The sequence below is a fragment of the Anas acuta genome, chromosome 10, assembly GCF_963932015.1.
Source record: "Anas acuta chromosome 10, bAnaAcu1.1, whole genome shotgun sequence".
Classification (NCBI taxonomy): domain Eukaryota; kingdom Metazoa; phylum Chordata; class Aves; order Anseriformes; family Anatidae; genus Anas; species Anas acuta.
This window is the reverse complement of record NC_088988.1, coordinates 9,982,762-10,010,347: the sequence shown is the minus strand read 5'-3', so window position 1 is coordinate 10,010,347 and position 27,586 is coordinate 9,982,762. Positions and strand designations below refer to the sequence as shown.

Below are 27,586 nucleotides of genomic sequence, written 5' to 3'. Positions count from 1 at the left end.
GCTCTATTAAGGTAGTAATTGTGCCAAACACCTATTAAAATACTGTAAATAACCTAACTGCAGTGCACAACATGCTACAGACAAATAGTATTTAGTCAAACTCTTCTCATAGCTTGTAATTTTTAACAAACATACCCTCCACCCACCCACACTCATGGTTACAAAATTTTATACCAGTATTTCTTTACTTAATGGAACTATTTATAACAGGGAATTAATAGTAGTGAAGAGAAGAAAAGTGATTGTTCAATTTGTTGAATTCTCAGCTTTCTGTAAGATATCATGAATTTATATGGAAGATGAAAGTCTTGAAAATTAATCTGCTGTCATGAAACTCTTTTTATGGAAACTGAGAAGGAATGGATTCACTTCAGCTTCATTTAAACTTCAGTACCAGTGATAGTAAGTTCCATATTTGGTTTCTGCTTTCTGTTGTTGTCCAGTCTGCATGGGCTGGCCTTTTTGATCATTTCCATAATTTCCTATTTTGGTCATGCTGAACCAGCAGCTTTTTGGCAGCACTCAGCAGTTCTTGCTCCAGTGACTAGCAGATTAGCTGTACCATTTATCCTTGAAATGGCAAAAAGTCCTTCTGTATAAAAAGCCTCAAGGGGCATTACTGGCTTTTTTGCAATCATCCTACACTGGTTCTACTTCTACCTCATTGTCTTTTACTAGTTATGAAATGTGAAATATAAATAGTGCTGAGATTTTGTCTCTCCTGCATTAGCAAAATAATTCAATGATAGTTCAACAACTTTTTCCCATCATTTCAATATTTTAGCATAGGGACTTAGTTTTCCTCCAGCTGTCTCTGAACACTTGCTCAAGTTTATTCCAACTTGTAAAAAACGTGTCTAAGCACAGTTATACGAGGCACCATGCTATTATCTGTTCATGAAAATACTTCTCAATTAATAACAGTGCAACCACATAACATTTTTCTTCATGGTTTATACCACGTTAATTTTATTTAATTTGGTATAGATTTAGCTATATTGCTAAATATAATCAGTTTAAGGAGAGGCTACGATTACTAATACATAGTTATTTTCTCAGGAGCTGGGGGAAAAAGAAAAATTACTATCTGCATCTGAGACCCTTAAGTCAAAAAGCAAAATTGTCATTTGTGCAGATCTAGATCAGTTCCTGGAAGTGATGCACCATAGCAGTTATGGTCTTGGACTTTTTTTTCCAGGGTCAAGAGCCTGCGTAATATTGTCTCACAATTCATTTATCTGAGTTGTACACAAAATAAACTTAAAATAAACACATTTGTCACTCCCTGCCTGGTGGGTGCTTAGAGGATAGCTTCCTGTGCATCAGACATCTATTGTTCTTGTTTTACAGGTGTTTCCTCCCTCATCTCCACCCAAAGAATGCTTTAACGAAATAAATTACAGTTTCTCATCATTGCATGAGACTACATACAAGCATAATTAATCTTATAAAAAAATTATGGTATACAGATTACAAAGAAGGACTCAACTCTCACACCCTTTCAAATTGTTAACAAATCAAAAGTGAGAACGAACCAAGAGAAAAGGCTTGCAAGTATTTTACTAAGTGTATAGCTCATTATCATGTCTTTGAAGACAGAAACCTGCTATTTTCAGAACCAGAGATTCAGGCAAAAATCTTTGGAGACATTCTTGCTTCTACTCAGGTAATATTCCTTACACCAGCATTACCATTTGGGAGAATGTCTAAGTAAGTTTTATGCTGACAGCTCTCCCTGCGTTATGATAAACCTGTAGGATATCAGCACTTTAATTACCAGCAGGTCTAACTAGTTATGTCTAGACTGGGGGACACCAGATTTTAAGACTCCTGAGTCAAAATGTGCCTCAGGCCACTCCCAAAATTTCATCAGGGCAAGAATGAAATCCCTACACCTTTGTTTCACTGAAAAGGAAGTGGTGGGGGGTTGCAGCATCCTCCAAGGCATTCCTCATCTAGATGTTCAGGAGCCAAGTCAGGAATTACAGCACACTCCCACAGGGCTACTGAGAAACAGTTTTTTTCTTGGCCTCATTTCCCATACCCTGCTGTTCTCTGCATCCTACCCACCCTAAACTATGAGAGCTGAAGACAATCTCACTTAACCATGGCCCTTTTTCTAGTTGATTTACATTTATTAATATTTAACACACATTTTCAATTGTATAGAAATTTGATCAATCCTACTATTCCACTGCTGCTCTCCATCCCTACAAAGATACCACATCTTATGCCTTCCTAAAAGTGCTTAACTCACTACCATTTCCTATCCTCAAATCACCATACTGGAGTGAAGTAAGGACTGATGGCCCGTATGTTGTTGTTATAATACTGATGGTCTGTCCCTTGTTTATACAAGTCACTTGAATTCAGCTACGATTTGAACCTACTTCTCCAGCATATTTAACATTAAGTGGATATCTAATACCTAATACAAAAGGAATATTGAAATAGAAGTATCTGACATTCATTGTTATTGGAGAATGTATTAACAATACCAAAAATGTATGGTTTAATCAATTAATAAGTTAATTTAAGTTTACTCAGAATTCTTGATAGAAAATCATCATCAGTTACGGTGTATCTCTATGCATGCATATCCTTCTTATCCTACTGCACTCTTGCCCCCATTTTATTTGCCCAGGAAAGTGAGAACTCACAGTTCACTCATAACAAATACGTCTTTTTGAACACTTCATTAAAAGAAGAGATGGCACTAATTAGTTATTGAAGTACTTTTAGCAGTACTTAGCTACTCTAAAATGTCTGGGTTTTTGTTTGTTTGTAACGAACACGTCTACACAAAATCATTTAATAGCTTTGTCTTGTGTTGGAGGTGTCAGGTGCCAGGTGCAGAGGACTTCCTGGCTTCTGTTGAGCAGGAAGCCTGTTTCCATTCAAATCAGAGAGGAAATGGAAAAATGGCAGTTTTCAAAGTGCAGCTAAGAGAAGAGGCAGCGTTAACATGGTCATCTATAGCAAAATAGAAAGATTTTCAAATCTATCTGTTGAACTTAATTTCTTATGTCCCCCCTAATCCATAGAGAATATGAAGTACACAGTATGTTCTCCTGTTCCTATCAACTACAAATAATATCTCCAAAGAACTTGCATTCCATGAGGATACATTGTGTTCATAACTTGAATTAGCTACAGTGCTAAAAACTGACGAAGAGGAAGACATAGGAAATTAATTTCCAAACACCTCAAAATATCTATTTTTTGGTCAGGATGTTTAAATCTTTTTCTTTTGCTAAGTCTATCTATAGTTACTTACCAGTCCAGCTTGGCCAAATAACAATTGTACAGCAGTTTTGCAGGCTCCTCGCCAAGTCGAAGGGCAAACCTGATTTAGTACTTCAGTAACAGGAGAGTCATCTCGTGGTGTAAGTCCATTATGGCATCCAGCTTCTTTAATTAACTGCAGCATCGTGTGCTGAAAAAAAAAAAAAACAAAAATTTTGTCACACAAAGCACGTTTCAGCAATGTTAATACCAATGCCTCCATATGTATTTACCATTGGTTCTATAAATCTTCAAAACTTCTTCAACCAACTACAATGTCTATTACCTCTAAACAGTCTCGTGAAACTGTAAGAGCTCAACTGCAGAATAGAAATATGGGAGACAGTCTCTATTTGAAAGAGTCAAACACGATAAGCACTATTTAGCTTTTGCTCTTGCAAAACAGTTAATGAAAACTACAAAAAAAAAACAAAAACAGTGCAAAGACAACAGAAAAACATTTTAAGCTGTGAGTTGTTTCAACTCTTTCAGGAACAGGGAACTAGCTTTATCTGAAACAGTGAAAATGCTTATTAAAATTGCCCAAATTACTTCTGAATGGTTACCTTTTCTTTATATTGAAAATTTGATCAACTTTTCCACAACTTTTAAAAATACATTTTAAATGTATTTTGAAAGATTGCTTAAAGTTTGTAAGAAGAAAGGAAAAAGCATTTTGCAATCAAATTCCTTTTAAAGCATGCCCCTCAGCACTAGAATGGCATGGGCCTGACTGATTCTGGAACCTAAGAAGATAAAAGCTCTGAAGTACATCACTTGCTTGGGGCAACTCTAAGGGCTCACTTTGCTCTGCAGATTTTGATACCTAACCACCTAATTTCAGTATTCATAGCCTCCTAGCTTCATTACCTCCTAGACTTTTGTGTTTCTCTTAGATTGGACTGAATTTGCCCAGGTGGTTAAAATGTTATCAGAGAAAGGCATGGACCTACAATGTTATCACATCTTGTTTCCACAGGAAGTCAGACTAAAAATATGCACTTTTAAGTACAAGTCTGGCACTGAACTCCTTAAAACTCAGAGAACAACTGCAGTAGGAGTTCTACTGATTTTTATTTTTAACTACTGCGGTTGGATGCAGGGCTATTACCGTTTTCAGTTTCAGGTTTTCTGCTGCAGACTCATTAAAGGATATCCCTTTCAGAAAATGTGATCCTATCTGAACAGGTACAGTGGGCAGTTCACACTGAATTGGCTGCGGTGGAGTCTGTCTCCTTCCTGTTTGCTGGGCTTCAGCTTCACTGCAACAGCCCTGAAGTATAAGAGAATATATCAATTAGAAAGAAATGAAGACATTAAAAAAGAACCTTGCTGTCATTTTTTTTTTAAAGCAGTTACTTTCAAGGTGAGGAGGGATGAAAGAGAACAGGTTTAGCAGATCATACCTGAAGACTTGCTTCAATAGCTTTTGGGTTCAAGTGGAAGCCAGCTTTCATTGCATATTCACAATGGCCTAGGCTCTCCAAAGCCACTTTGTAAGCCTGAAATTAAAGAAGAAGTTGAAATGGAACAGCCACATCAGCAAAGAAGTTGGCAGTCATTGCATCTGGATACACATGTAGAAATTATTAAGTAAGCAAACCTGTACAGCACGTATGCGTTTATCATATAAGACCTCGACTCTGGTAATTCTCAGATACCTCATGGCTGCCCATGGTCTATATTTCTGCAATAATATATTCCTTCCCTATTTCATTCATTGACCCCCTGACTGTACTAGACACACATAAAAGCAACAGACTTTAAAAGCTCACCTGCAAAGCACTATCAATTTTCATGTTTAGCTCTTTGAGCTGATGTTCAGGGATTGCCACACTCTGTGAGCAGAAAAGTTGTTGAACTTCAATTCCTGCCAAACATCCATCACAGCCTCTTTCTCGCAATCGAGATGTTGCCTGTAATGTATGGAAAAAAAAATACTGGGTAAAGAGATTCAACAATAAACTAGATCACAATTAAAAAAGAAACAAAAACAACAAAAAAAAACACACAAAGTTTAAGCATCATAAAGGAGGTGAGAAGAAGCACTTGGTGGAAAGGATCTGGAGCTGGTTATATATTAGAACTGATTTAATTTCTACTGTTACTTTGAAAGTACAGATCTCACATAATTTGTATGGCATACAGGTGCTGGCTAGCAACTCAAGTCAGTATTGGTTGCTCTATTTCAATTCTTTTTCTTAACTAAGGATCCCGGTTACATAGGCAACATAATGAACACGGTTTGCTGAGGAGAGACTTATGTACATTAAGGTATGCTTTATAAAATTAAGGGTGGTTACTGCGGTGCAATTTGAGAAGAACCACACAAGACTGTAAAATCAACTGAGTACAGCAAGGGCGCAGCAGCTTTATGTAATATGATTTTAAAAAATGAAAAATATGAAAAGACAAATATCTGTTCGTAACAGTACAATAAAAATAGCACACTACTGAGCAAAGCAAAACAAATAGAAACCTATTCCCAACCACATTTAAGACCTCAGACACTTAGTTTTTCAGTCTAAGGAGTCGTACTCTAGAACATAACGCCCAAATTGGGGATTTTTGCTACTGCAGCCAATGAACAGACGCATCAATTACTTCCACAACACGTGTAAAGTTACACCATTTTCCAACTGAAATTCTTAAAAAGGAAAAGTAATTTTGAACTACACGCAAACCATCATAAACATTGTTCTGAAACAGTACATAGTCTACTGCCAAGCAGGCTGGTTTTATATGGAAATAACGGATTGCCCTCCACTCTCCCATGTAAAAATTCAGAAAGACTTCCGTATTCCATGTCTCCCTTCTATCAAGATGAAATAGATACGACATATAATTGGTGTATCTTCAAGACAAGAGAGAAAGATTATTTACTTAGAGATTTGTTTTAGAGCTTTTTACTTTACTATCCTAAAATCCAACATAAACCTGCTTCTTCCCATGTATGGATGTTTAATACAGGATTGAATTAATTGTATTAAACTCAATTTTGAAATATAGGTGATATCAACAGAAATAGCTGAAGTAGACTGTTCTTATGCAAAAGATGTAATATTATACCAGGATTAGTACTGTTACGATTCTACAGAATACACCTAAAGCATTCTGAAATCCTTATTTCGTCCAATGAAAGAAATCTATGCTGCCGTAGAAATTACCAATAATTCATCTGCGTTCCAAGTTTTAAGGGAAATTTGTTTGCTTGCATACACCTTGCAGATGTTAGTTGATAAATGGAAACCCTGACAAGATTTCCAGTCAAGATGATTAACATGCCCATGCACATTGCCAAATTAGACTTCAAAAGCACAATGCTCTAGGTTACTTTAAATTTAAAGAAACCATGTGCTCAATGTCTGAAGCCATTTCAATCTGTCAGTCTGTAGACTTCAATAGTGTACAGGGAAAGCAGAAAAGCTCATAAAACTATTTTTCCTTGTACTTTTTTTTTTTTTGGCAGGAAAAGTAAGGATTCCACAGATGGCAAGTGTTAGCTAAAACCCAAGTCAAGAGTGGTGTATTTAAGTAATATGATTAACATTCCAAATGGAATCAAACAACATCAAGCCTAACAGATAACTCTCCTTCAGTATGAAGACAAAAAATGTTAAAAGATACCATAAAAAATTTGAAATATAAAATTGAGTTCATGCTCACAATTTAAGAGGTATAGATGTTATCTAAGTTATTTTTCATCTAAAATTTTACTCTGCATCTGCAAAGACTTTCCACTCAACCACATTTGAACATTGTTAATTCCTTTCTAATAACAAACAGCTGTTTCCACTGTTTGTACACTCCTTATATACACAATTGATCATGAATAAAAACTTTTTACAGAGCAGAGATAGTATAAACACCATGTAGGTAAAACAGATTTTAGCATCTGAAACTAATTGCACCGCATTCCCTCCTTCAAATGTAGGATTTTTTTAAAATCAAAGGTTTTTTTCTTCCCTTATCAGGGCACCCAGGCTTTGATTTTGGTTTCATCAAGTATAAAGCAACTTCACTATAGCAAGTCCTCCATACCTCTGCTGCTCCTCTCCATGATCTTATTGCATCTTCCAGCTCATTTGTGGGGCTTAAATTTGAGGCTCCGGCCCCACTAACACTCTTTCTTTCCTGGCCTACAGCTTCAGCAAAGCAAGAGTGTGCCACTGGCTGGACCTTCTGCAAAGCTTGTGACAGGAACTGAAAGTGGACCTGCATCACTGTCAAGAAACATCGCCCAAGCACCTGTAGGAGGAAAAAAAACCAACGATTTCAAGTAAATAGATTTTATAGAAATAGTTCTTCCTTTTTGTTCAATGCTTGTGTAAGCCGTTAAGTAAACTCAGATCTTTAATTAAAAATATAATAATGAATTAGACCTAAAGTGACACATGACATTTAACCATTTACCAAAGCTAAACAGTGAGGAACAGTTTCTGTGACTTAAGGAGAAATCAGAGTGACATGGTTGATGCAAGCTTTGTGCCGTCTTTCCTTTCTGAGATCAAGTTAAGATTATTTGAAGAATGAAAAGCTTTAAGTTACTTCACAATATCAAGCACATGAAACAATAAAAAAGTAGCATATTATCACAAGCAGAGTCAACAGCATAACCCATTCGCACACAGACCTAGCTGAATTTGTGCTAAAAAAAAAGTTAACTATTTTAAGATATGATCACAAAATTAGAAGTTTAATCCAGAAGTTTATCTTCCAAACAGAGCGACAATCAGTAATACGCATGAAAAACCTTTTGCCACATAATACGGAGAGGCACCATGGTACCATTTTTAGAATATAACAGTCACTGCAGAAAACACGCACAAAATTGCAGCTCTGTCACTTGCATTGTTTGACAGGAACTGCTAACACTGGCACAAATCTTCTCGTCAGAATATCTCACCGAAATGGGTCACGTAATACCACTCATCTGGAAAGCAGGAGGAAGAGTAGGGAAGAGCGAGCACAGGAGAAGCTGCTGGTCCATCCCCACAGCCGAGGGGGCTGGGGGTGGCACCAACAGCACCCCAAATCCTGTGGGTGCCACAACCAGCTCCATGTCCTGGACACGTATAGTAATGCAGTAATGGCCTCTGCACCCCATGCATTCCCAGTCCATTTTATCTCCCTCTCTCGTGCTAATGCTGCTCCTGAGAATTATGACCAGAGACAGACATATGCTTCAGTTACTACAAGCAAAACAAAAATCTCCAAAACCGAGCATTACGCCGCAGCCACCGTGTGTGAACAGACTGGTGCAGTACAACCATGTGAAAGGGCAACCTGGAGGACAGGACAGCACGAACACAAGCGCTCTGCCTGCTTGCAAGGCCACTCCTTCCTGAGTGGACAAAAGCTTACAACAAAGCACAACTAGGGTGCAGGAGAGGAGCAAGTACTTTCCAAATTGCCATAAAAGCATTTAATAACTATTCAAAATGTTTTCTTTCTTTTATGGAGTTTGTCACACAAAGTGGTTTGAAATGTATATTTGGCTTTCATTTATTAAGAGACTAGACTTGAATTCCATTTTAGGAATAATTCATAAAATACACAGATAATGTACAAAGCCATTGTGCCTTGGAGCAAGTCAGTCATCTGGCTTATTTTCAGCTACATTCTTCTGGAATAAAAATATTCAGACAATGATCTTATTGGCAAGATGCTGTAGTCACACAAACAGTTATATGCATTAGCTATCTACTTTAAAAGACTCCGTGGTGGCAATTCTTTTTTCCATTGCATCCGGTCTCCTTTTGACATTCCATTCTGGTTCAATCACTTCCTTTCTTTGTACAAGGCATAAAATTAAACATTTTTGGTACTTTGACTGACCCCTGAAAGTGTAGTTTGCACTATTAAAAAAACACTCGGTGAATGATCAAATGAATAAAATTCCAACTTTCCTGACTACAAAATTAGAGAGGTTTATAAGAAAACTGCAGGGAAAGACTGGCAATCTGAATATTTCTGAGTATGAAGAATGCAGTTCTCAGGGGAAGGAAGAAGAAACCAGGACTCATTAGGAATGTCAAGCTGATTAAGTTTCAAAGAATATTTAAGGTACAGAGGTTGAAGTTTGCCCTGCCTGGGAATAATGCTCAAAATAAACAAATGATTTAGTTTTTAAGTGGCACCACACAACATTCCTAATGTAATTTATAATGTTAAACAGTAAAGACAAATAGGAACATCTGCTTTACTGAACTTCTATTTTGTTTGAAAAATAATCTATTTCAGTCTTCCTCAGAAAACAGTAAGAGTGGTTTTAACTGCTTAAATAAAATCCAATCGGTGGAAGATTTTTGCTCGCTCCAGATGACAAAGTCGCTTTGCTTCAAAATTCACTTCTTGAGGATTTTCTTCCAAAGAGCTCAGTCTCTGTCTTCACAGTGGGAAAGAAGTACGACCACCACCAGTTTAACAAATACAGCCGAGGTCAGCCAGCGGTTACCGAAGTGCGTAAAGCAATACTCTAGATCTCTGTTGCAATATCTGCAGAGCAACATTAACATATGGATTTGGTGTTTTCACTATTAGAAATACCACCATCTATTTCCAGTTTATTTTTCCTCACTTTGTCGTGCAGAAGTGTTCAGTTCTTCTTAGACCATAATAAGAATTTAAAACTAGAGACCTTTTAATAATCAAGGACGAACTGGAACTGTTGCAGTTGTCAAACAGTAGGTTCCTCTTGATGGTGGTATTTTCTTAAACTATTTCTTAGACTCATTTCCATTGCATATACCATGACGTTTTCTGGCTTGCAAACTTTCCATCCCAAGAAATACACCTTTAGCACTTTGACTTTCCTAACCCTTTACCAGGTAGGACAATGATCTATCTAGGAATGACCTTACCTAAAAGCAATCTGGCATCATAGTTAGGCAGTTGAAAACAATAAGACTTTTGGGGAGGTGTTGCGTCAGACTTCATCTCAGAAGCAGGTGATGAGTTTAATCGAACTGGTTACATACAAACCCAAGCATCAGATGGGGATGCAGTGGTAGGTTACATTTTTATTTTTTTCCCCAAACAACAACAAAAACATCACAACACAATTATCCAATGGTTTCCTACTACCTTCATTTCCCTTATCACAGCTCTTTATGGCTTTGCTGACAACAAACCCTATGCACGACCTGCCTACCCACCAAGGAACCAGATTAAAATAGCAACATAATTAAGTTAACAATGAGCCATTACTCCAACTGGTGTACCAGATTATAAGATAACCACCTTTCCCACATATTACTGGAAGTGAACAGAATATTACTTTTTTTTTTTTTTTTTACTACATAGCAACGCCCTGCAGTTCGGAAGAGTGATCTCATACAACCAATCCTGCTCACTAACAAAGAGTCACCTGCAAGATAAACTAGATTCCAGTGTAAGTTGTACCTCTGCATTTGCAGTATTCGGAGAGAGGAGCAACTTAACAGACTTGCCCAAATAAAAGGTTCCTGAGTACCTCTTCAGACAATACTGCTGAGCTACCACTCAAGACACTGAGTGTCACCTAGTAAAGATGCTGGAAAGGGAACTTCAGATATTACCATATTCCCTGCTCAGTCCAGTGAAAAATTATCCTGAATCTCACACTCCTTTTTCCCCGGTCAGTGAACACTCATGAAGTCACATGCAAGCATTCCACTTTCTCTGCCTTCATTATGCAGATTCAGAAGTTTTTTAATCCTGCCTCTAGTTTTATGAAGATGTTAATGTTTCAGAAATCAGGAGAAATAAGAATTTGTTAAAGTTTTCACATAAATAGTTCTGTATTCAAACCACAGAGAAGCAGATTAGGAGAGGATCCCCAAAGTTCATCCTACTGTCCCAAGGAAGGGGTAATTTCACTGAGTCAGTTCTGCTAGACACAGGTTTAACCTGTTCTGTAAGGTCTCCATGAAGGAGGCTCCCTACCCTTCGTAGCAATCCACTTCAGTGCTTCTCTGACATTACGAAGTATTTCCACAACATCCCATATGAATGTTCTCTTCTGAAATTCAATTTCATTACTTCTTGCTCAGTCTTACGTGGACATGAAGGACAGAACATTGCCACGTTGTTCTGGCTGCTTCTCACATACCTGCAGGCTTCTGGTTTTCCTTCTCAGTCTTTCCTTCTGTACAGTCAGTCCTTCCAGTTTGTCCTCTGAAGTCCTATTTTCTGGATGCCTGATTACTCCTGCTATTCTCCTCTGATGTTTGGGCCCCTCGCTACAAGAAGGACATCGAGGTGCTTGAGCGGGTCCAAAGAAGGGCGATGAAGCTGGTGAGGGGCCTGGAGAACATGTCCTACAAGGAGCGGCTGAGGGAGCTGGGCTTGTTCAGCCTGGAGAAGAGGAGGCTCAGGGGCGACCTTATCGCTCTCTACAGATACCTTAAAGGAGGCTGTAGTGAGGTGGGGGTTGGCCTGTTCTCCCACGTGCCTGGTGACAGGACGAGGGGGAACGGGCTAAAGTTGCGCCAGGGGAGTTTTAGGTTAGATGTTAGGAAGAGCTTCTTTACTGAAAGGGTTGTTAGGCACTGGAACAGGCTGCCCAGGGAGGTGGTGGAGTCACCATCCCTGGAAGTCTTCAAAAGACGTTTAGATGTAGAGCTTAGGGATATGGTTTAGTGGGGACTGTTCGTGTTAGGTTAGAGGTTGGACTCGATGATCTTGAGGTCTCTTCCAACCTAGAAATTCTGTGATTCTGTGATGTCCCTTCCAGTTGCTCACTACATTAAGTGTAAGAGCAGCAGTGCCTGGATGCGGTGTTGTATTTAAGGCCACAATAGTCAAGCGAAGAGTTTAATACTGATTCCATGGTTCGTGCAGGTTATAGTTACATTAAACACATGACAACTGTCTCTTTGCAATAGCACCAATAATGATTTACGCTTTGCAACAGCACAATACGGACTTCTATTCAGCACAGGACTGCCATAAGCCCTAGGATTGTTCTGCAACACTACTGCCCATGGGCATTGCCCACACCAACTGTGAGGATAATTTCTATTTACATTCTATAACATTCAGTTTTCCCCTCTAAGTTCCACCACAACTGGAAATCTTAAACTGAAAAGTAGTTTATTTTCAGTTCTGTAGGTCTTCCAGAACACTTGGCCCACGTACTTTCTGATCACTTACAAACTTAAATATATTCTCTATCCTGACCTCTAGCAAGGTCAATTTTGACAGTGAGCAACTAGTAACTGCTTCCTGGGTTACACCGATCCAGTCAGGTTGTCATCTACTTACATCACCCACACTACGATCTCTGTGTGATCTGTGTCAGTTTCAAACAATTTCTGCTGGTTCTTATACAAAAGTAGAATGTAATACTCCTCTCATTTTCCAGAAGTTCCCATAAATTCTGCACGCTGACTTTTTATAAAGTATGTGCAAGATACAGCTTTCATTAATAAGAGATGCAAGAACTGTACAGAGACAAGTGAGTAATTACCACAAAGTACACTTAAAAAGAAACCAAGAAGCCAAGCTGTTTTGCCTGCATTCTCTTTGTATTTATTCCTACCATAGATAGAGGTACCTGGTGAAAAGAGCACTGAAGGTACACACAGAGCTTAGGAGCAAGCTTCAGGTCATCACAGGCATTGTGACTGTCTTTAATCACATGAACGTGCAGTGATTTTTAATTAATGGACACTTTTCCTACAGCCCTAGAGAAACAGTGATGCTATTAGATGGTTTTCAAAAACAAAGATCTAGAGCAAATACCTATAGCAAATATACATACTATAAAATCTATAGACACAAATTCTTTGCATACTAGGTATACAACATGAGAAAACACTGATCATACTTCTCACTACAATTATGTAGTACAAATAGCATTCTGCTTAACTACTTCATCCGTAAGTTGTACAGCTACAGAGAGCAGATCACGCTTGATAAGCAAGTGAGTATAACATTCAGGTAACTTTGTAAGGATGAAATCTGAACCAGAAATAGGAACTGAAGAACAAGTTTTCTTCTCAGGATGGAATTCTGTAGGAAGAACTTTGCAAAGGCTGCTACAAAAATCAAGAAATACATCAAAATATGAAGAACTACTTAAAACAGCAGGGATTCATACATGAAAACATTTAGCATTATGCCTTACATGATTAAGAAGTTTACTACAGGAAAACATACAGCCAGACAGGACTGCAGTTGTAGATGCTATCCTAAACTTCAAAATCTCAGAATTTTGACTGCTGGGCACATGCTGCCAGCATATGGAAATTAAAGCAAAGTTGTGACAAATTTTTACAGTACAAGTATTTCATGTTCATGTGGTATTTTCTTTTTAGGCTTAACAGCTCACAAAGTAAACAAATAGTCTGAAGAGTGATAAAATGTTGTTTTTGGATCATTTGTCAATTGATACGCAGTTTTACACAAGCACTGATGGCTTATATCCCTCTCTTCAGTGTTCAGATTTTCACCCAGAATTGATAACACTAAGGAAAATATGGTTTAATATAGAATATGATGGCCCAATATTATTAGAAGTTAGCTAACACAGAACAGGAAATCACAGCGCATCCGGTGCTGGAAGGGACCTGCAAGGATCCTTGAGCCCAACTCCTGGCTCCACAGAGGACTACATAAAAAAATCAAACAAAGGTTTACAACTTTCATTTACTTACTTAGGCTTGTTAGTTTGGGGCAGTGGGGTGCTGGGTTTGTTTGCTTTGCTTTAATTATTGTAGGGGGGTTTTATTTATTTGTTTTACACTAGGCATGTTTTCCCAAGTACGAAAGAGGTTACTGGATTTCTCGTTTTAAGTTTAAATCATACAGAAAAATAGCTTTTAGAATTAGGTAGATAATACAACAATCTTATTTCATAAAAACTTTAAATTTAGTGCAAGTCCTTACACAGAAATACCCACTAAACATCTCACTCAACGTAGTTTGAAACTCACCACTGGAAGTCATTTAATTCTGAGAACAAAAATGAAAATGCTTCTCCTTTTATCAGTGCTGCCCACAAATACAAAAGCAAGGCAAAAAGAACTTTCAGCGTAGCACTGATTTTAAGTAAAAGTCCAATTACGAAGGAATGATATAAATTCACATGCAAAACAGAATCCCCCAAAGTAACTTACCTCAATGTCTTGTAGGCTGAATTCTTTTTGATCTTTAAAGTTCGCAGCGCCTGCACTCAGTTCCATCAGCATTTTTGCTATTTCTGGTTTTATTGCTGCTGTGAGTCGACTCGCTGCTTCCATGACATGTTCCTGCACGTCTTTCAGTTGCATAGCTGCCTTAGAATAGTGAGAGTTCCTAAATACACTGCTGAAAAGGTCTGTAAGGAAAGTGCTCGTACGGCAAAACACGTTGAGTGCATCCAGATATTTGGAGATTCCCTGCTGGATGTCTGCAATCGGAGTAGTATGGGATACAGGGTGGTTGCAGCTGCCCGCAGCAGCTGAGGAGACCAAAGGGGATGCTGGGGTTGTAGATGCCAGCGGTGCGCTCAGGGTCCTGCCTAGCTCAGGCATTTGATACTGCTGGTGTTGCTGCACTTTTTGCTTGGACCCGCCAAGCAAAAAGCGCCGCTTATAGTCCATTTTGCTTTCTTGTGCACTACAGCAATACATAAGTGAGTGCTTGTCCGAAGATCTCTTGAATTAACAATCACTTGTCAAACTCCTTCCCCAAATATATAGTTATGTACAGTAACAGTGGAGGACTGTGTACATAGGTTTCACAAAAGGCATTTCAAAAAGGCAAGTGTCTGTATAATCTGTATCAGCAGTGAGAAAGGCAGCAGACTTGCTGACTTAGTATTTTCAGTGTTCAGTGCAGCCCTGCTGCAGTTACAAACTGTACTCAGAAAGCAAGCCGACGTATCTTAATAATGCTCTGTCTCCTTCAGTATTCCACTCTGCACACAAAAAAGCAACACTGGAGCAGAGAAGTTATCACCTACAATTTCTTCATGAGCATATTATTGTCACTTGCTGTTAAAGTTTACAAAAGTTATTTTTGTCAACGCAAATAATAATTTTAGAAGCAATGCTTTAATACATTTTTCCAATTAGTAATATCAGGAAAAGTGGAGCAAACCACCGATCAACAGCGATTATAAAAGCAGTGCAGAGGCTTCTTCCTTAAAAAAGCAAATCCTTATGTCAGCAGATCAAATATCTTCAAATGTCTTGACAGATCCAGTCTGCCAAATCAGTTTACTTGTAGTGTCTCTTCTTAATACTGGAGGGAAAAAAGATCTGGACTCTGTTTACAGAAGACCTTGCAAGTATAAGCTACTAAAAATTAGAGTGTTTATTATTGCAAGCCTTCTTCCCCTTTCCTTGTTTGTTGAGGTAGTTGTTTCCGTTGTAACATTAAGAAGTGGTGCTTCCAGACTGCATTTGCCCTCAATTGTAGACTCAGAACAAAAATGTACAAATGTATTTGTAAGGCCTCTAGGTCATTTCCTGTGAAGGAAGAAAAAAAAGTTTAAAATGTTATGGAACAATGAACAGTTTTTAAAATCTTAATTCCTGCAGCGTCCTGGTATACTTCTCCAGGCATACGTTGTCAATGACACATAGACCGAAAGGAAGGGAGAGCTGCACGGGCTGTTCAAAAGGCAGCTACAAACTGGTATCATCATGTCACTGAACTCAACACCACTGAGTGTTTTCTTATTAATTCTCCCAACCTAGACTCAAACTTGAGTAGCAGTTAATCCCCACTGCAGCCCTTACACAGCTAAGAACAGAAGAGTCTATTAGTGCAGACCTTAGGGGGAGTTAATCACATTTTCTAACCTTATCCTTTTCAAATAATTCAAAAATTAAGTCAATGAAACCTTTTTTCACATATCATAATTCACTGCAGAAATATGAGACTTCCATTCTTTCTAGTAATTTACTAAATCAACATCCAGTTTTTTTTTTGTTTTTTTTTCTGTACAACGGCAGAAAACAGCAGAAAAACCTGTCTATATCCTAACTGAGACCCTGTTTCAGGACAACGGCATGCATCTATCATACTGGCAAGATCTTATACAAGACAGAACTGCCTAACAGATTGGCCTGAACAGCAACCCCACCAGACACAAAAGTAAGGGGGAAGTAGAGCCACTAGTATCGCCCTACTCCTACTGGCAAACTGAGGTGCAGCTGGACAGCCAAAAGCACTTTCTGGAAGGCATTCGTAGGGAGGTGAAGAGAGCCTGAGCAGTGAGAAGGGGTCAGTTTGCAGCAGGTGACGTTCAAGGCCAGAGCTGGAACTTCTGAAAAAAGGCACGAAGATCTTTAAGTCCCTGCTCTCAGCCAAACATAGCTCCTAACTGGACAGGGTCTGGCATCTCAGGACCACGTATACAAGTTAAAGTTGTATCTATACAATGATCACACTTACTCATAAGCAAAAAAAAACAAAAACAACAACCCTCTGCTTTACCATGTCAAGACACTATCAGAAGGGACATATAACATACAGATATACAACGTTTTCTATCTGTTCCTAGGCATCAGTCACACTAAGCCACTCTCTCTTTCTCCTACACATGTATGTAAGTTGATTTATGTAAGTTGATTTCATCAAACGAGGACATTCTTTTTCTTACTGCATCAATTACATTTTACAATGTTAGTATCAAATAGTAACATCCCCCCCCCGGTACTTTAAAGAATAATCTAGATTTAATAGGAAGGAACTCTTTAATTCAACAATTTATTTCTTTTGCTATTACATTTAAGATATGAAACCTATTCTAATATTGTCAAAACAGCTGGGGAATAGAGATTGTAACTTCAGACAAAATTTCTTCAGACTGGTAGAAAAAAAAACATCAATTCGTTCATATAATGTGTTTTGACAGACGAATGAAACAAAACCTCAGAAAAAAGCAGGCAAGACACAGCAGGACAGAACAACATGAAGGGAGTGGGATAGTCTCACACCCACTAAAACAACAGACACGAGTTTTTCAGGAAGTTGTTGCTGCAGATGGTTCTGCTTCTGAGATCTAGAGCAAATATTCTTCCACATTCCCACTTTTTAAAACATGAGGAACAGATAAAACATGGCAGACGTTCCCATACGCATTTCGACATCCCTTATTAAAATATTTTAGGCTGATTACTTTATTTCCTAATAACTAACTTTACACTTCTCTCAATATTCACATTGAGTGCACTGAAGTGCAGTAAGTCTGTTAAAATGGATTCTTACTTTGAACGAGTCAGTGCCTTACAGTAGAAAAATCATTTCTCTTGATTGCATAAAAATGTAGACAGAACAAAAGAGTTAATCTATACGCATTGTGTAAGTAAACTGGTGATTATTTTCCCTAAGTAGACATAAATTCCACAGTGCAGAAGAAATTAAGGAATGATCATGAAACATTGAAGTGTTAATGCCAAAAGTAGGAAAAACTAATTAAGGAGGAGTTTGAGCTACACAGCCCTGAATTAGGCATTAGAGATGCACTATGCTTTGGTTCTTCATATTGAGCCTTTCAGGATCAAACTGAGGTACTGAATTGGTAACAGTCCAATATTTAACTCATACAAAAACCTGCTACACCCTAAAAACATAAGTGAAATGAATAGAAAAGGTGGTGTTTTCACATTTCTTACAGCCATGAACAAAGACGATTGATCACTGTTTTACTAACAGACACTTTCACAGACAAATCTATAAGAACATATTCAACTCTTCAACGTCTCATAGGCTTCAAAAATCACTTGTAATAAAACCAACACAGAAGCTTACAGCAGACAGCTTATGTCCCTAGCATCTAAGAAGATACACGTTTCTTTAAAGAGAGAACAGTGACAGGTCTTGTCCAGACACTAGGCATGTGGGTAACACTACAAGTATTACACATTCTATAATGAGACTCCAACATGCTATGTATAAAGTAAACACTCTTCCTTTTGTATCTTTTCCTGAAAAAGTGAAGAGACGACCGTTCCCACGCTCCCCCCTCCCTCCCCAGTGCTGCGGCTCCACCGCTGCTCTTGGCTCACGGACTGAGTGGAGACTCCACGTTTTAACAATTTGAACTTTGCATCAATCCAGATCATGCTGTATCAGAAAAAAAATTCAAAGGATTTCATTCTGGCAATACAAGAGTAGCATGTTATCTGTCCAAAATGCAACTGCGAAGTTTGTGTTTCATTTTGCAGAAAACAGATACTCAGAAATCAAGTACAGAAGTTTCAAAGAGTTAGCATACCACAACTCAGAAAGTTGTATGCCTTCCTTTATGTAATCAAGGTCAAAATGTTGTTCATATACAGTTAGAAGTATATATCGGTATAGAAAGCTTACCCATTGTAACTGGGAGTTGATTCATTTTAAACTATCCCAAACTAAAGATAGATTACGTCCACAGCAACAGAGCATATTTAGCATCTACAAAACAGATCCACTTAAAAGCACTAGAAATTGAAATCCACATGCCAGAGAAAAACAAGTAATAACAGAATTCATTAACAAATTTCATAAGCTGAGAAATTCAATTCTGCCTTCAACTTCACTCTCAATTAATATGCTACATCTATTTAAAGTTGCCATATCAATGACAATGAGAATATGCAGAAGTTTCTCAACAACTGTATAACATTCGATCCATCCATAAAAAGAAACAGCACAGAATTAAGCTACATTACAGGGATTGTCATGCAATTGAAAACATAAGTTAAAAACAAAAGTCCACATATTGCCGGAAAATTCTAAATTATATGTTTTTTGAAGAAATCTTACATAAACATAGCAATAACAATTCTGTGATACAAAAACCATAGAATTAGCTTGCGGAACCTGATAAACATAGTAACAAGTTACCACAACAAGAAGCTACTTCTCATATACTAGTAGTTATATATGAAAGGTATATGAAAGGTGACAAAAATCCTTTTCATATTATATACATTTTAATCTAACCTTCCTGGTAGGAATGCAGCATTTTTCATAAGGTCATTTACAGTTGCTCAAGATTTCAAACAACTATTTCACTTTCTCAGCTGAGGAAATGTGGTTTTGGTGGTTTTGTTGTTATTGTTTTGTTTTGAGGCTTTATTTATTTATTTATTTATTAAAAATCAAGCAATAACAACTTTCACACTTTCTTAGTAAGAGAGAAGCTAACCTGGTTTAGATGCAGTTTTGATCAGAGCTAACACATTCTGATTATTCCTACAACGCTACTGAATCCCTTCAGCCTCCAGCAGCAGTGGGACAGACTGACCTGCTGGACACTTCTGCATGCCACCATGTCCACACACAGGGAGGTTTAACAGAAACGGCAAGCTTCTCTTCATATTATCTTCTCACACTGCCTTTATTTCTGATCTGCAAAGCCCATAGCTGCTCCTATTCACCAAGGGTGAACATTGGAGACCATCTGCAGGTAAGCACATCCCCATCCCCACCTCAGCCCAGTTCCTGAGGTTCAGTCACAAGGACCATTTTCAGTGGAGCCAGCAAGCTGCTTCGATGTGCTGCATTATTGTAGGATCTCCAAAAACCAACAAAAGAAAAGGGCGTGATTTTATATTGGCACAAACCAATCACAGAAATACCCCTCAAAAATCATCTTTTGAGGATGTTGAGGAAACACAGCACAGTGTGTTTTGGGAAGACAGAGAAGGTATCAGCTTTATCAGGACTAGCCAGCACTTGATTAATAGCATAGCTAATACTTCTGGAAGAAATTCATAAGAGTGTTCTTTGTGGGTTGTTTTTGTTCTGGTTTGTTTTTTTAAACTTTTCAGGATAATTTAAGAGCTAGAAATATGTTCCGAAAATTAAACAAGAATAGCAATCTCCAAATAATGCCGACTGGTGGAAAATACCCATTAATCTGTCTGACATCAACACACTTATTCTGCACCTGTAATTTCTTACCAACACATCATAAATACTGAAAGCATGCAAATGCTTTTACAAGGGTTGACAAGCATCATCATCTTCACCATTGGGGCAAATGGGGCTCACAGTTTCTAAGGGCCTTGCTCCAGGCAGCTGCCAGGCCACAGCCACCAGAGAAGCCCATGGCCCCCCAGCAGGGAGAGGATGCCTGCACTGGTAGTTCAGTATTTAGGCTACAAAGCCAATAAGGAAAACCAACCTCTCTTTTCAAGGCTGACAGCTTTTTTTTAATGGGGTGGACTGCTGTGGCACCTCTTGAATTTTTAAGTCTCCTGTTTGAGGAGAAAGGGGAAGACAGACATCGATAGACTATTAAACCAATATCATCTTAGTTCTGTTAGCTCAAATTGCTTGTTGGGATTCCTTCTTGGCTGCTTGCCCAGAACAGTTGGAGGGGGAAAAAAAAAAAAAAAAAAAAACAACACAAAAATAACAAGAAGTAGGCATGCCAATCCTTAGTGAACCCATAAAGCTCCTGTCGGAAACATCCTCCTTGTAGGGTCTACCTTTCCTAAAACCAGCTCACCAGATGCTCTGACCCACTCTCCCCCCACACCAGTTGGGGATGGTAAATCACAGCACACACTCCACAGGGATTAAGTAGTTTGCCTCAGTTTAACCAGACTGTAACTGAGCATTCTGCTTAGTTTCATATAAATCTAAACAGACCAATTTTTTTATTACAGTAACCAGTTTTCTAATTTAGTGGTGAAGCTATTACAAACAGAAGCATGGAGATTTGTTAGATTTAACTGGGAGGCTCCATCAACTTCACTTTATTAGTTCATCAAAGACAAATTTCATCCATCAAGCATCCACCTAATATTCATAGGCAGGTCTCAACTGATTTATTACATCTTGTCTAGGCCTTCTTTCCTTTTCAAGATGACCCTCCTTAAAACAAGTCTATTAGCTTATTGGTGCCAACTGGTAGGTTTTGCCCTTGTACTGGAAAATCCTCTAGAAGCAAAAGTATGCTATACATCCTGAATGACAAGCAAAGACAGATACAGCCCCATCCCCTGTACCGAAGAAACAAATCACCAAAGACTTTGTCATAAAAATCACTCAGAAACAAAAAGAACAAGAGAAAGCTGAAGAAAAACAAGTTTTCAGAGCTAGTTAAGGACTGAGAGTCTTGACTGCTCAGCACCACACCACCTCACTTCCAACAATCCTCCAGAAAAGGATCCATAGTCCTGAGGCATATAGCTACACTCCCTTTGAAATATATGTGCAAGGTGATATCTCTAAACCAAATTCAGAGCTATCAGTATCCTGATTGGATTTTTCCAGGGCAGAGCCTAGACTGTGTCAGGCAGCTTCTTACATTTTGTTTGAAGTAAAACACTTACCACAGAATGGCACTAACTCCAATCTCAGCGGTAAGATATGACAGCAAAAGGAAAATCTGGTGAAAGGAATGTGTTAAACCAAACCTTCTTTCAGACTTCGGTGCCTCCCTGAATGTCAAAAATAGACGCCTCTGTCAGATCAGGATCACTGTTTCAATCCTCCCTTGGCAATAGGCGCTTACCTTATCTGTTTTGAAAACAGGACCAGTTCTCTTTTTAAAAACAACTGTTCATACAGAAGAGAAGGAAAAGAAGATAATGTCCATTCTTGATAAGGTAGCTTAACAAAGCATTTGCACAAAGCATAAGAAATTCACGTCCAACGTGATTGCCACCAGAGACTCAAAACCCATTTCTCTCTTCTCCCAAAAAGGTGCACATCTGCCACAAGCATTTGTGCTCTTGCTGAGCTGTTTAACACGTTAAGACAAAAACAAACAAAAAGATTCATGGGACCATGAAAAAAAAAAATCAGAGCTCTGCCTCTCAGAATGTGTTGTCTACAAAGTTCTTGCTACTACCTACAGGAGTGCTTGCGAAGAGAAGCCTGCTCTCTCTGAAAGCAAGCCACTTGCAACCCGTCATCTGAATAAATACGCTCTTCTTCAAACTGGAGTGAAGTACCGAATGCTGTAGTTTCAAGGAAGAGAAGGGAAGTAGACAATTTCTAGACAACTCTGAGAATAAGCTAATGTCTATTCCTATACATGACATATTTCAGCCACAGACTTCCCCTCCCGCTGAAGGGAAAGCAGGAAGAAAGGGCTGAACTTGAGAAAATTTCATTCAGTTAAACAACATGTGAACAGCACTATGAGTTGGCGAGGCCTGTGTGTCCTGGCCCAGTTATGGCCATTTCAGATAACTTGCCCCTGCCCTCTGCAAAGGTCTTTCCTCCTAAACCCACCCAGCATGTCGCACTCCTGTAGACGCACTTAAAGCCTTTCTGAACTACACAAAAGCCATTTATGTATTTCTTAGTCAAAATGTGACAGTACAAACGAGTATTAAGAAAACGGAATATAATTGGTTTTTAGTTCTCCGGTAAGTACAAAATCAAGGTTTCCCATGCTTCTGCAGAAGGCCAGCTTTTACTTAGAGGAGGGAACACAACGAAGAACAGCGGAAACATGCACAATCCTGCTGTCTCGTCATAGACATTTCAAACCTGGAAGCAGTTTAATCTTTGGGCTCAATTCAGCAATGGACTACAGCATATGATTAGTTGCAGTAAAGTCAGCGGTATCTCTCACATACTCAAGTACCTTGTTAAATCATGAATTACAGTTTTCCTGTATAAACAAATGCCAGATGTATTTTTCAGTATCATCAAATGGGAAGAGAAGCTTTTAGTACATGTTGTTAAATGTATGCTAAAAATTTCAACTAAATTTTTTCCTTGCCTAAATCTCTGAGATCTCTAACAATTATTTTTTTTTTTTTGCAAATTGCTTTGAAAAGCTTAGCTACTGCTGAGTCAGCGAAGATCAAGCAATTGAAGAGGGCTCAGTGTAGAGCTTTATTTCTGCTGTTTTAAAACGATTTGATCATGGTTCCAAATACTTCATAAAAAGATTATGCACCCATAAAAATAGCAATGACTCCCACCCTTTGGCAAAGCGCTTACAGAAATAATGGAAAGGCACTCTATAAATGCTACCTTCCACGGCTCTTCTTTCAAAATCAGATTCCTCTCGGGAAGTTTTCATTGCCCCCAACAAGTTATATCTTAAACAAGACTTGAAAAGACGAGTGGAAGTAAGAGCCCAACTACAGTGTTAAAGCATGACATACTACATACACTACTAAATATATACACAAAGAATGGCAGAACTTTACAGGAGCGAGGGACTAAAATAAGAGATGAGATTGACTATGGATAAATTTATCAACTTGTACGTGAGAAAAACATTCCTAGCCTCACACAGAAAGTGACAGGCTCTAGCCTGATCTCAGTGTTAAAACTGTTTTTGCTAAAAAGTCAGCCTGATGCAGAATATAAGAGTCAAAAGATTAAGTCTTACATTGCAAGTTATTAGCAAAGGAGTGTGTGTGTGTGCTGGGAAAGCTGGAAAACAGTTATAACCCTACAAATTCACATTTTACCCACACTTCAAATTTAACATGCCGTTCTGGTTTCTGGATCCTTCCTGCTTTCCTCTGGCTTAGTAACAGACAACTGCAGGTTCAAGGAACCCTGGATGCAGCAAATCACTGAAGACAGTTTTAAATGGGTATAGGCCACAAGTTTACCCTGTTCTTACCTTTCCCTAAGTATCCATTTATAACCACCATGGGGGTTAAACAAGGCTGAATTAGATCAATTCTCAAGTCTGAATCAATGTGGCCGTTTTTGTACTTCTTACTTGCTACAACCTAGTGATCATCAAAAGCATCATATCACAATGACATCCTGCATAAACTGCTCTGAAACAGCTGATTTCGCAATCAGAAAATACTTCTGTTAATTTTTAGACAAGGCTTCCAGCCAAAACAGATACTATACATCATAAATGCCACAGCACTCACACTCAGCAGCATACACATTTGATTTTTTTCACTGAAATAAATATTCCTAAACCAAAATTCAAGGCTGTTTTAACTGAGTTTTTGATGCTATGCGACTTTAAACAGAAAACCCAAACTCAGAACACAGTATGATTTTAGTAGTGTTAGACAAAAGCAATGTTTCCAGGCAATGAAAATTATAAATTGTCTATAAAAAAAATAAAGCTCTATCTTAAAGCTCTTTCACAAGCAACACATTTGTGAGTACTGGAAGCATGAGACAGATTATGTACAGAAAATCCTGTGAAGCCTTTAAGATTTCTGATTTTTTTTTCTGTGCCTGTTTGTAGCGAGCATGATGAAACCTTTCAAAACATTTGGAGTAACTCAACACCAACCATCTTTCCTTTCCCAAATTATTGTGCTGCTTCTAAATTCTCAATGCTTGCTACAGAATGTAGCTACAACATTTTCTTGATGCTAGACTACATCAAGAAAAAGAAAAAAAACTGCAAATGTGTTTTCATTAAATATACTGATCCTCATCCACTTAACAAATGCAATGGCTACTATGAGCAACTGTTTGCACATGCAAACTTCTCTTTTTCATATTAAGAAGTATATTACCATACTATTTCCTTGTGACTGATACTTAAGACTAATACAACATTTACTTATATTTGTTCTCTTCAGCACACATTAGAGGCTTTATCTATTTTAATGTTTGCTTTCCTCCTCACCCAACTCATTCATTGAAATTTCCTACTTGAAAGTCATTAAGCATTCTGAAATACGAATTGCATCTCCAGAAATAGAAAACAGGAGTACATCATATCAGAAACACTGACATCAGCACATACACTTACTGTCTCATGACAGTTGCAACCATGAGCATTTTTGTCATGAAGCTAACAGAGATTCATGTCTCTGTACTACAGCTCCTGTGCTCTGACTTTCCAAATGCTTTATAAGCTTACTGTATTTGAGTAGCAGCAGATTCATCAGTGAACAGCTGGAGTTTTGCCCAGGAAAACAAACTGTAGTCTATACTGAAGAGAGGGACACGATGATTAGGCCTTTCAGATCCCTCTCATGTTGAAAATTATGGAATTATCAGAAAACTGTAATCATGAAAATGTTAAACTAAGGAGAATGTATTTTTATAGCAAATGAACATAATTATGTTTACCATATTTGGGCCCGAAGTTGGCTGGCAATTCAGTCTGTATATAGACAGCAATATCTGATTCACTGTCACAGGATATGAATAAACCAGAGCAATCCAGTGTGCATAGCAGCCTCTCTCCTAAAACAAAACCAAACATCAGTGTGTACATAATACTCCAAATGCATCAAATAATAATACTGTAAATCACGTAGTAGCTTAATAGTTTCAACTTCAATTCTAAAATCATTCTTGAACTAGATCTTTGCAACAGGAGACTTTTGGAAGCTGTCAGAATGATTTGTTCCTAGGAAATTTACATTTTTATACATTAAATTATGTAGAAGTAATTTCTGCAGCTGATGAAGGAACAGTGGTGACAAGTAATTTGAGATCATAAAGATTAGAAAACTCAAAACGGCAGCATGCATACTTCATAACCTTTCTTCAAAAAAAATTGCTTAAATGTCTTCAGCACAGCTTTCTCCTTCTCATTAAGACCAGAATTTATAAGTCTTAATTAAAAATAGATGAGACTTAAAATAGCACTAACTCATCCTGCATAGTTGGGGTCAAAACACAATTAGTTACAAGATGAACTGCAGGAGCACCCTCCAGTTTCTAAATCTCTAATAGAAACCAAACGGGAAAAATACAGCTACATCTTGGCTTAGCACTTAGCTAGTTCTGCCTGCTTTACAGCAGACAACTTAAAAAAACGTTCCCTGAATTGCTCAATCTTCTGCAAGTCTTCTTAACACTGGTTCAAACAGAAGTTAAGCACCAGCGACAAAAGGATTCTCCTCCTGCCCTTCTTAAGCAAGCCTGTGGTTCCAGCAGGTACCACCCCATGTTTATTACAATGGCAACAGATTAAATCTTTTCAGACCGCAGCATCTAGTGCCATCTATTAGCTGCTTCAGTAATCCTGCTTTCCATTTCAGTTCATGGTATAATATGTTGCCTTTTATACACACAAGGTAAATGTCAAAACAGGCCACAGGTCAAATTAAAAATCGAAAAGCTGTGGACTGAAGGCTGAGGACTGTTAGTGTAGTCTTAGGTCTCCATCCCCTCCTTATACTGATAAAGCTGTGAGAAATTTCTGGTTTCTTAGGCACTTAGATGTTTGGGTTTTGCATTTACGTTCCCAGGAAGACTACCTTGATTACATCTACTTTCTTTGTATTAAAAACAAAACAAAAGTTAATATTTTAGCAAACTACTGTTCTGCTTCTTTAAAACAGTTTACGCTCAACAATGAGGTTTATTTATTTCTATCAACAGAAATAAATTTACACATTTGGAAAATAAATCTCACTTTCTAAACTTAGTGTAGATGCTACTAAAGAATATAAATAACTTAACACAACAGCAATTTGCTAACAAACGCATACATGGAATTCCACCGGCACGTCTCAGCAGCACACGCAGCTCTGCCTGCTTCCAGCTTTAAGCTACTACATCAAGGGTATGGCAGGGAAAGGCACACAACAGACACACTGACGTTCAGATACATTCTGCTGTGATTTGATGCAATGCCATTTTCTCTTTAAAAAAAAAATCCATTGTTCTTGGGTTAAAATTACTCCCCAAACAACCCTCCAAATTAAGTTATCAATTGTTAAATAATTATCTGACCTAATTTACAACATATAAAGCACCGTCAGACCAGCTTAGCATGTCCTGAAAGTAGAAGTACTGACAGTTTTACACAAACAGCTAAGCTCCCATCCATCTGCATAATTTGTCACCGGGTTACTATGTGCCAAAATTTCTGCACTGAGTTGTGCAAGAAATCTCTCCCGGCAGAGGGTACAATGGGAGATTTATGCTGGTGTAATACATCTTGGAAGAAAAGTATGTGTAATGTTTTAACCCATAAAACAAATGAATGTGATCTATTGACTAGAAACCAGAGCAACATCCATAAGCAAACCTGAACACTTCAACTTTATTAGATCCTTCTGAAAACTGATGTGTCCTGTTCCCTCTGAAGCTCCTAGTACCACTGGTGCAGCAAACCCCCCCCTCACACAGCAGTGGAAGATCCTAACCTCACTAACCAAGCACATCTACCGCTGGATTTCAATATTCACTAACAAAGCTGATTGTTGTTCACAAATGAAGACTGGAAAGAAACATTGAAAATTTCACCTATCTACTGCTGCGCCAACAATATTTAAAAATAATGATCAAACGCGAAACGAGGCTCACAAATTTAGATGAGTTTAGCCAACTAACGCTCCTCCCCAGTAGCTTACGTTGGCAAAGGGCTTTCTGCTGCAGAAATTGCGACACAGCCACGCTCTGCCAGCCATAACACATGGCAAAGATGCCAAACACATTCAAGCAGTGTTTCAATATGAGCTGGTGCATCTAT

The 27,586-nt window shown here is 38.2% G+C and overlaps 1 protein-coding gene across 2 annotated transcripts in view; it reads right to left on the bottom strand.

The window, feature by feature from the left end:
• The window catches only part of GARRE1 (granule associated Rac and RHOG effector 1), a 54,709-nt gene that overhangs the window by 11,766 nt on the left and 15,357 nt on the right, over positions 1-27,586 (bottom strand). Inside the window, exons 2-8 of one of the 2 annotated variants that reach the window (XM_068693097.1) lie at positions 25,228-25,344; positions 14,388-15,722; positions 7,327-7,533; positions 5,061-5,201; positions 4,692-4,787; positions 4,397-4,558; positions 3,278-3,436 (exon numbers count right to left, since the gene is read on the bottom strand). In XM_068693097.1, coding sequence (XP_068549198.1) covers positions 3,278-3,436; positions 4,397-4,558; positions 4,692-4,787; positions 5,061-5,201; positions 7,327-7,533; positions 14,388-14,882 — 1,260 coding nt within the window. In that variant the 5' untranslated portion in view covers positions 14,883-15,722; positions 25,228-25,344. The remainder of the gene's footprint in view (positions 1-3,277; positions 3,437-4,396; positions 4,559-4,691; positions 4,788-5,060; positions 5,202-7,326; positions 7,534-14,387; positions 15,723-25,227; positions 25,345-27,586) is intronic. The other variant, XM_068693096.1, reaches the window with a different exon arrangement.